This window comes from Pagrus pagrus, assembly GCF_965226575.1.
Source record: "Pagrus pagrus genome assembly, chromosome: 12".
Taxonomy (NCBI): domain Eukaryota; kingdom Metazoa; phylum Chordata; class Actinopteri; order Spariformes; family Sparidae; genus Pagrus; species Pagrus pagrus.
Genome location: NC_140196.1, coordinates 7,382,363 through 7,393,035, shown reverse-complemented (window position 1 = coordinate 7,393,035; position 10,673 = coordinate 7,382,363). Strand labels below are relative to the sequence as shown.

The window sequence follows — 10,673 nt, the reverse complement described above, 5'->3', positions numbered from 1 at the left end:
TCTGTGATTGTTGTTGTTGTTGAAAAAACAGTTAAACATTATAAAAAGTCAAAACAAGATGGCTACACGAATGAGGCTTTATTGATCTGACCTCACTGAAACATTTAGTACAAAAGAGCATAAGGGCTGTACACGGGTTAAATTAATTTTTTTATCAGTTAGCTTCAAATACAATTTCTTTTGCCTGATGTTGGTCAATCAAACTAGAAAAAATATATTGAATATAAACCAAACACATGGAAAGAGAGCTGTACCTCTGTGTCCACACTGTGAGTACAACCACATCACCTCAGAGTGCTGGGACGGCAGTTAATCATCAGAACAATCATAAAAAGCACAATAAATACAAACATAACTGTAGTTGTGTATTGAAAAATACACATACGGTGAAATGAAATTTGCTGGAGTACAGAATCATGACACACAAGGATAAAAAAAGAAACACTTGATCCCTGATACTACTGAGAGTTTGTTGGTGTTGTGCAAGTTGTGCGATACAAAGTCCTTGTTAATTAATTTGAGATTTTTTTTTTTCATAGTGTACACTACATATAACGCTGACAGTGCTTTGTTGTGTCCAAAAGGACTAATGCTCGGAGACACAAGGCTTACAGCTTGACTGACCACCCCACTGGTCAGTCACAACGCAGTCCACACCTTCATGAGATTAAAAAAACAAAAACTGTCCCTTTAGTGCTACGTTCAGTTGGAGCCGGGCCTGGCCGCAGCGTTTGCCGCAGAAGGCAGGGTGACACGTTGCTCGTCCATTCGTTTGGCCTGAGAGCGCATGATGAGGCTGAAGAAGTCCTCGTCTGGGACGGTGGGCCCTCTGACCGGAGGAGGAGGAGGAGCACAGCGCTGGTCATCCAAACGGGACCCCTGGTGGAGTTAGAGGAAGGAAAAGAGCGTCAGTTTGAGAGCTGGTTATGAACTTTTTGGTATGACGGGACACTACAGGTGAGTAAGTAAAAGAACAGTTTTAGCCTGATGTGTCTGGCCCTAAATGTGCTGTTTCACTGTGCAAGAAACGGCACTCATTCAGCTTTTCTCTGTAAACAGTTTATTTGGTATTTAGGTACCTGGCACTTGACAAGCATATCGAAGAAGTCGTCGTCAGGCTCAGCACTGTCAGCGTTGGCCATCAGGTGGCTGAGCACGGCCTGGCTGCTGTTTTGATTGAGCCTGAGGCCGGGCAGGCTTCCTCCTGCTGCTGCCGACGACTCCTCTAACCGCCGACCGTGGGCGCCTGAGACATTGGCCGACTCTGATACAGCTACAGATAAACAGATGTGTTTTATTTCAGTGTGAAAAGGAAGTCATACTTTGGAATTGTGGCGGTTTTAGTTTGAATGCGTGGACTTACATTTCCTGATAGCTCTGGGCGGCGACTCTGGACCACTGTTCAATGATAACCTGCTGCCCTTGTCCTGTATTGAACAGCGCTGGTCGTCCATGCGGTTGCTCTGGAAGCGGCTCAGCAGGTCAAAGAAGCCCTCGTCTCCGAGCATGTCGGGACTGAGTCGCTAATAAAAGTACAAAAACAGGAAGGTGAACATGCCTTGTTTGATGATAGCTGTAGGAAACTAAATAAGTCCTGGGCATGTGTGTTATCAGCCGAACGCATCCTGTACCTTCTGTGGGCCCTGAGCTGGCGTCTGGCTGGTGTCCAGCGTGTTGCTGGTGTCCTGGAGGACCTTAGTGGAGCCAGTCTTGTACTTTTTCCCACGCAGACGGTTGACAAAGAACAGCTTGGAGGAGGTCTTAGCCAGCGACGGCTTGGACTGTTTGGTCAGGATGTCACTGTTCCACTTCTGACCCTTTTACATACAGGAACAGACGATAAAATAAACACAAAACACATTGGATTATCTGTGGTCCAAACTTGAAAAACATCTGGTTCTTAGTAGCTAAGTGTGGCAGGAGAGAAGTTCTTACATTCATCTTGTCTGGAGTGAGCTTCATCAGCTCCAGGTTCTCCATGCTGTGTCGTCTGCTCATCCTGGGCCTCGCTCCTAAAACATAAAAACAATGTTAAGACCGACAAAACTCTTAAAACTAATATATAACTTGTAAGTTAACCAACCTACCATGCTGGTTGTAGTCAATTTCCTTATTCTCTGACAGAGTGGAGTTATTCGTGCTGTAACTCAGACCCAGAACCGTCTGGAGATCAGAAACGTTCATACGAGCCGTCAGCTCCCCGCTCCTGTCTCCGGTCTAGAAAAACACACACGCAAAAGGAGGTTCATTTGACTGCTGAAGGATTTTCTAAGTAAAACTACTCTGCTTTGATGTTTAGGAATGCAAGGAAAGAAGACACTGCTTTCAATTACCTCTTTGCAGATCTCCAGGTGTTTCTCAGCAAAGTGCATTGCTTGGTCATGGTTCCCCAGTGCAGTGTGAGCATTTCCAAGACTCCAGCATGCACGACCTTCCCCGATCCTGCATCAAAAACACATTTCAATACATGTGTGGGTGCACACTTAATTATAGGAAACATCAGCATGAATTCTTCTCTGTAGTGAATGAGTTTCTGTGTGTACCTGTCATTGAGGTCCTGGGCTATGATTAAGTGTTTGAGGTGGTAGTCTATGGCTCTCTCATAATCCTGGAGAAGCGTGTAGGTGTTGCCCAGACTGTAGCAGGCCTGGGCCTCCACGGCTCGATCCTTCAGCTGCCTCGCCAGCTGCAGCGTCCTCCTGACAAACACACAGACATGCCGCTTCAAAAACACTGCAGAGAGGCTTCAATAATCAGAAGAATACGGGAGCGACATTTAGAAACTGAGATTATTTTTAAAGTCGACAGAGAGCCGTTTTTAAGATGCTCTTGCTTGAAAGAAAATCTTAAGCTTAATTTAGGCTCGGTGGTGCAACGCTCTGAAAAGTGGTCTTTCAACAGAGATGTCACACCACACCCAATATTTATATCTTGCTGCAGAGAGAGGAATGATGAGGTCGACTGTTTGCTCAGTTAACCCCCCTCTAGCCTGCTCATTCTAGCAAGATTAATCAAGAATGAGCATAGAAATACATTTAAAAAAGTACTTGCACAACTTACTTTATAACTTATTACTTATTGCCACCGTTGTTTACAGAAAAAATGCTGATCCCTTTCAAGAATACTGTTTAATAGTTCTTTACTTCTGCCTGTGACAGAAGATGCTACATGTATGCATGCCCCGTCACACTTGTTTTCGTAGAAAATGATTAAAAACATTCATTTGTGTGCTGTGGCTCACTTGTAATGCTCAGCTGCCACTTCAAAATCCCCCAAAAAGATATAGGCGTTCCCCAGGTTGCAGTAAGCCCGTCTCTCTGCCGAGCGGTCGCCAAATTCCTTTGCTATGAGCAATCGCTGCACAAAATAAAGAGACACAGAAGCATATTTAAAGCAACTCAACATTTATAATCCTTGTCTTTGCAAATATGTTTTTGGTGTTACACCACACCTGCTCGTGAGAAGCTACAGCCCTGCGAAAGTTTCCCAACAAGTAGTGCGTGTTGCCGAGGTTCCCGTAGGTCCGACCCTGAGCGGCGCGATCCCCGAGCTCCTTCACTATCGCCAAGTTCGCCCTGAAATTGCACATACAGTCACTGTGTCATTGATACGCTACCGACACATATACACATTCACCAGCAGCATACCGTGCAGTCACTCACTCATAGTATTCAGCTGCCTTCCTCAGTGCCGTCATCACCTCCTCTGGGAAATCTCCGGGCTCGGCTCCACTCCAGCAGATACTTTTGCCTTTGGCATGGTACACGTTCCCGAAGTTATACAGAGCTCGCGCCTGACCCACCTGACACGAGTACAGGAAAAACATGTCAGAGCAGTTGATGTCTTCTGAATGCTCCAACAATGTACAGGATATTTCACTGTAAACATGGTCATGAATATTATTAAATATCCCACAGCCTCACCTTGTCACTGATGTCTCTTGCTATGTCCAAGTGCCTCTGACAGCAAACCACAGCCTCGTCGAACCGCCCCAGCACCTTTAATGTGTTGCCAAGGTTTCCACTGGCTTTGGCCTCCCCGAGCAGGTCACCAATTGTCCTACACAACACACATTTTTTAAAAATATTATTATATTATTAAATACTTTCGAGACTTGTGGGTAAAATCTGCCTGGATGGGGATGTGAATATAATATTGTTATGATTTTAGCATCTAATTATTAAAAATGCTGCAGTGAAATAACAAGAAAGTAATGACAGATGTAGGCCTATATAAACTATCGCTTTTTAAACAACCTTTGTGTCCATTCAACTCTAGATTTCTACGTTTTGGAGGTAATTAATATTAAAACCAAGTCCTAATACATTTAGTAATGATGTGGGGTTCTTGTGCTGGTCCTACCTGGTCAAGGTGAGGTCATGTCGGTGGAACTCCAGGGCCTTGGCATAGTCATGCAGGTGGAAGTAGGCGTTGCCCAGCTGGCTGTAGATGGCACTGAGTACCTGCAGGTCCTCCGTGCCCACCTGGATGGCGGCTTCAAAGAAGGAGACGCCTGCTCTGTAGTCACCCACCTTACAGAGCCGCTCGCCCTCCAACGCCAGCTCCAGGCAGGACACCTCCATCCTACAGCAGACAGAAGAAGAAGCAGTCTGTCAGGTGTCTAGATACCAAAATATCTAGAATCCAAACTAAACAAATGAAGGACCAGTAATGAAGAAGTTGTGGAAAAACAGATCTTCTCTGGCTGAAATCTACAGCCAACTAACCGGACTCTACTCAGAACCAGGGAAAACACCTCTTTCTAAGCAAAGGGAATGTTGTTGAGCTATTTCCTTCCGCCCACACAGAACAATGGCTCGAACTGGGGTTTGTTTGTTATGGTTTATCTCACATCCTTTAGACATGCTTCAGAAAGTTAAGTGGGTTCCTTTTACAGTCAAATGACGCAGAAAGCAAGTAGAGATGTTTCGGTACATTCCCTTTCCCCTGTTTATAAGCTTTGCTTTATAATGACAAATTGCTTAAATATTTTATATTGATACTTAAAAAGATCTTTTGACTACAGGGTGTTACTTCCAGTCTTTTCAATTCAACCAAAGGTTTCTAGATTGTTTTCTTTTATGCAAGCATTGGTTTCCACTCTGTTACCCAATGGCATGAAAATTAAGTGGCAGAAATGTTTGCACTTGCAGCAGAGACAGTTTTGAAAACACTTCACTTTGATGATATGCTCACAGATGCATCCTAAAATAGAGTTTTTAACATTCAATTTGAAGTGTGTCCTCTAAAACAGCAGCACAAGTAGTTACAAATGGGGGCGTTGCAAGGCCAGATAAAGGGGAGTCGGACAATGGCTGGAGGCTTATCGGCAAATGGATTATCTTTAGATTATGCTGCAAATCTGCACAAAGCAAAAATCGTTAGTCTGCCAACTTTTGTTTTTGCAGGAAACTGTATTGTTGGGAAGAGATTCGTTCCACACAAAGTGTGTTTATCTCAAGCTTTACTCCTTCACTCACCCAAGGTTTCATCTCAGACTAGACACAATCTAGTCCGGATTCCCCACGTGGCCTAAAAGCTTACATAGTTTACTGTGCTATTAAAATGACACACAAACACCAACCAAAGTAGCTTGTTTCATCATCCATCCAGGCTATAATTTGTGAACAAAAGCAAACACGGTGCTCTGAATAGTCGATAAAGCTCATGTAATCAGTAGTCTTGGGCCTTAAATTAGAAATGCCCACTTTCCGTTTACCACCAAGTTAAAAACACACTTTTCCAACACTGCGGCTGTGGCAAACACTAGCCTACCTGCTCGCTTTTTGTGCCTTACAACAACAACAGCACATGGGACATCTGAGAGGCATCTACCGAGGAAAACTTCCAGGCTGCAGCTCCTTTTCTTTGTCTCAAGCATGGAGAGAGCAACTCAACCTAACGCAGTAGTTTCTACTAAAAGAAGTTTAAAAAAATGTTAAAAATAGCATTCCTTTCCTGCAGTATCACAACCACTGGTCATCTGACGTCATAGAGATACTTTAGCATTGGAAACCTTTCAAGGAGACGCGTGTGATGCTGTCAAGCATATTAACTTCCAACGCATGGCAGCAAGGAAACTGCCCATTCAGCATCTTCTACGCTAATCTGCTTTTCTTCCTCTCAAGCTCTCTCTCCTGACCTGGTCACCTGAGATTACCGCTGTAGAGTGTGCACACGACAGATTACAGCGCTGGTGAGAGCTAAGTAGCTTTGTTAGACGTGTCAGACACAAGCCGACTCAGTAGTAGTGTCGCCTAATGGAATCAAGTCCTTAATGATAACCATCCAGACAGTAGCACCCATTGGAAAAACAGGCGTCCTGAAGCAGATGTACTCTATCCAATTAAGTTGGACACACGTGTGGCGAAAAACAAAGCGCGCAGTGATGAATTTTTCAGGGCTTGTTAAATATTGAAGCTAACTGGAGCAGGTCTGTTTGGCAGGTCACACCTGCTGCCAGGGCTCTTTACCTGGGTATGTAAAGACAGCTGGCTGATGCCTTTTTGGGAAACTCGCCTGCCTTTAGTCAACAAACTCACTGAAAGGACTGTGAAAAGGCCCCTGCTCAATTGCATGTTAGACATATAACATCACGTCCTCGACAAGGTAACATCGAATACATAAAAATCTGTTACCTGACACTGTCACAGGCACTCAAATAATTACAATTTTAAACAGCCAATGATTTAATTTACAGTCCTGTCTAAAACTAATGAGGGGAAGAGGAACAGAGCCAGGCAATCTACTCTACCAAACCTTAGCCGAGAGAGGAGAGGTTCCTACCTGTAGCGGACATGAAAGGGCTGCTCCTCAGCCCGCGAGCTAACCAGTGAGCCGCTGGTATCCATTGATGAGCATAATATGAGGGAAAATCCCAGTCTCGTTCCCGACAAAATGGTTGCGTTTAAAAACAAGAACCAACAAGAAAGAAAAAAGAAAAAAGATTCTCAAAAGGAGTTGGTAAACCAAGCAAAAAGGTCACCCGACGTGGTCAAGTCTGCTGAATGTTGACAGGGAAAGGTAACCCCCATGAGTGTCAGACAGAGCTGCTGAGTCCTGAGTGTCCACACGGCTGCTTTCGTACACTGCGTGTTTTGCGTCACCGCGCCTCAATCTCGTCAGCTGCCCTCTGTGAAGAGAACACAAGATGCTGTATGTGAAGCCTCATTCTGGCCACACGGTGCCATGGCAACACCAACCAAAACAGCAGCGTGCATAAGTGGGGCAGGCAGGAAGTGAGAGAGCGTGTTGGGAATAGGATGGATGGGGTCAACAACACAGAGGAGCTGTCAATCTAAGACGGTGACTCAGTTCATCCAGGCTGCTCACCAGCCTGCGCATGAGCTCTAAATGAACTACAAGGTGAGCAAGCAATGAGCGCCACAGAATGTGACCTATGCAAGCAGAGATGGCAGGAAAAAAACAACTTCTTCAGAGGAATCAGAGGAAGTCACTGAAAAGAAAGAGCAACCAGCAACCTGTTGCATGATTTGTCAAGGGGAAAAAAAGTCACTAAATTAAAAGGGAAGCTCTGGAAAAAGTAAGCAAAATGTGATTGCAACTTCCACCAGAGGAAAGGACAGTGATAAGCAACACTCATGGACAAGATAGACTGCTGCGCCATGTAAAGACCAGAGCCAACCGTTACCTCACTTCTCCATGAGGTCATGCTGGCCACACCCATTTGTCCCCCCAAGTTTAACCCATGAGCCCCTCCTCCAACACACACAAAATGGGAAATGGGGCAGACCAGTTATTTGCAAACTGGGTTAGTTCTTTATGAAAGACAAAGACATGACAAAAAAAAAAGCAATGTGTGTAAGTGAAAACCTTTCAGAGACAGTTACAACACATGAGACTAGGACAGAAATTATATAGCATTTTGTAGATGAAGCATGAACAACAATCACTTTGTTCTTTTTCCCAGCAATCTAAGTATGTTCAGCCCTACTTTACAAATAGGCCACTCAAATGATGTGCTAAAAACCCTTATGTGACCATCTACCCCTGATATTTACTTACTTAATCAGTACTTACAAGTCAAAACAATGTCAGACGTGTACTGTAATTATTAATCTGTGCCCACTTCCTCATGCTGCACAAAAAATGTGGCCCGTGTCCGTAAAGCACCTTGAATTGGACCTTTGATCTACAATAGGCTTGCTGAGCACTTCCTTTAAAGTATTAGATCAGCACTGAGCTCATAGTGCAAGAAGAGCACAAACCTTAAAAACAGATGACAAGCAAAACACCCACAAAAATGAGAACTGCTTTGACAACATGCAACTACTCAATCGTGCCTTGTTGTCAGAATCTGTTGTTGAACTCAGATTAACGCTGGTCAGTTTCTCTCAATGAAAAGACTAAGGGCCTTTTAAAAACACACACACAAAGGACTTGTCTGTGTTTATGAACATGAATAAATGTGAGTATAAGGGACACTTTGCTGCTGACATAGCATATTTCATAAGAAGAGGATTGTATCTTAGCATAGAGAAACGGGTAATACAGGTAACTCTGGTAATTAACTCCATAAATGTTGAGTACTTGCATGTAAAAAAAAAAAAATAGAGAGAAATCATCTTTGTCCAGCCTGTTTCCTCCCGCTGCTACATGAATGTCAATGGTTACAAGACAAACTAAAGCCCAGGGCTTTGGGAGCTTTGTGCAGTGCATGTTTCTGCACATTATTATAATAACCGATTGATGCGTGCCAGTGTTTGTGCAGCCTTTTCCACCATTGTATGCCAACTGGGTGTGTTTGAGAGAAACCTTCTCTGCTGCCCACAAAGCTGCAGTGAGCATGAACAAGTGTGCAAGAGGAAGATTCCTGACTAAAAGGCAAATCAAAGGAAACCAGAGGTTGTTTTCTGATGACCGCTTCACGGGAGGTAATCACTGACGCTGTGAGTCACAAACAGGACATGATTTCATCTCAAACACACGGCAGATGACATGTGTTTTTTCTTTGTGCTTACAGCCCCATTGATGGACTCAAATGACCACTGAGACCGAAATCTAATTATGGAAACACCACTCAGCATTACACCATGAGCCAGCAAAAAAACCTGCAGCAAAACAAAAGAAAGTACGACATAAGTACTGGGATACTGACCGGTAATTCTGCCGCACTGGGACAGGATATCTGGAAAGCCTGCAAAGAAAAGAATAACTTTACATCCAAACAAACTGGGGTTGCAGTATTTTCTTTCTTAAGGCTGTGTATGAACATTTGTGTATTTTGACACACATGACATACTTTGTCAAATTCATACTCCATTTCATACACACACTTTGTTGTCAGTTTATTGCATAGACCCACATACAAAAGGTGTACAATAATAAACCAGAAATACCTAATAAATAACAGTTGTATTGCAATACAGCTCAACGGCGCCTCAAACTACAGCCTCCAAAAGGACTGTAAATATGAATCAACAGCTTTTTAGTAGCCCGACCGATCCTCGATTTTTGAGGCCAATGCCAATACAGATATTGGAGAGGAAAAAATTCAGATGTCCAAATGTTGGCCCTCATACGATCCCTAAAATGTGGTTATAAATCACTTGGGACAAAGATATGTAACAGAGGCAGCATAGTGTACAGTTTGACAATAAACTATACTGTCTAAAATGACATCAGTGCACAGTTTTAACATCAACTAAACCTTTTAGTATTTCTTGCAGGGCTGTCATTTAGTTTTTAAATGTACCTACTAAACTGGCAACTATGTGTATATGTGCCACTAAAGCACTCTGGCTGATTTGATTGTTATGTCTGTTGCTATGTCCATGTTGCATGTGCAGATATAAGACACACAGGAGTATGTGTTTGTGTGTGTATGCCTGTATAGGTATGTAATACTACACTGACACACACAACATCTCAGTGCAAGTATATGAAAGTGGCCATGTAAGACAAATACAGTTACTCTAATTATGTATAATACTTCAACTACCTCCACTTAGCAAGCTTTGACATATGTTTGTGCTTCATAAGGATCAGATATATATCATATGGGCGTAAACAAGTAGTAACACCATCGATTACTCGTATGCAGGCTGATCAGCAACGTTAACAGATGAGTTTCTGGACACATCCCTGTCAGTATGAGCTCCATTCAGACTCATTTCAGCCTCCACGAGGAAAAACACAGGATCGTCAACACCACACTTCCATGATGAGTAAGCTGCTACTGTCATAAGTTTAAAACCCAGCTCGAAGACAGTGAATTCACCTCCCTCTCCGATTACACAGCATCACATCCAGCTAAAGATTAGCTCGTTAGCATGCTAGCTTCTTAAACTTACGTTAGACGATCCAGCTCGAACAATGGTGACTTCTCCTCTTCTTTTCTTTACGTACTCACGACAACATAAGACATAGGTCCGTTTTAAAAAAAACACACGAACCGGACGCCTGTTATTTAGAGACAAAGTGTGTTATTCTCAGCCGTACACGACATTTTCCGTTAACTTTTCGGTAAACTTACATTTAACTTCGAGGAGAAACGAAGAAAAAACCTTTCGGCTGCACCAGCACTATGTGTTTTCGCCGAGTAGCCAATCAGAGGGCGAAATTCAAAGATGGCCACGCCCACATAACAGTCATTGGACCAATGGATTTAAAGATAAAATAAATGACGTGTTGTCATCGTTGGGCTGTCTGTC

General features: G+C 43.4%; 1 protein-coding gene across 2 annotated transcripts; it reads right to left on the bottom strand.

The window, feature by feature from the left end:
- Window positions 1–63: 63 nt before the first annotated feature.
- Window positions 64–10,564, bottom strand: gpsm2 (G protein signaling modulator 2). Of its 2 annotated transcripts, XM_084369838.1 has the most exons (16): window positions 10,314–10,564; window positions 9,119–9,157; window positions 6,787–7,132; window positions 4,363–4,584; window positions 3,924–4,059; window positions 3,663–3,802; window positions 3,452–3,575; window positions 3,242–3,357; window positions 2,544–2,699; window positions 2,334–2,442; window positions 2,088–2,217; window positions 1,936–2,012; window positions 1,632–1,817; window positions 1,364–1,523; window positions 1,080–1,273; window positions 64–879 (listed from the first exon to the last, which is right to left on the bottom strand). In XM_084369838.1, the coding sequence occupies exons 3-16, from the start codon at window positions 6,849–6,851 to the stop codon at window positions 703–705; spliced, it is 1,992 nt and encodes a 663-aa protein (XP_084225964.1). In that variant the 5' UTR covers window positions 6,852–7,132; window positions 9,119–9,157; window positions 10,314–10,564; the 3' UTR covers window positions 64–702. The 2 variants fall into 2 exon arrangements, with proteins under 2 accessions (XP_084225964.1, XP_084225965.1); XM_084369839.1 differs by lacking the exon at window positions 6,787–7,132 and having other exon boundaries at window positions 10,314–10,563.
- Between the last annotated feature and the right edge of the window lie 109 nt (window positions 10,565–10,673).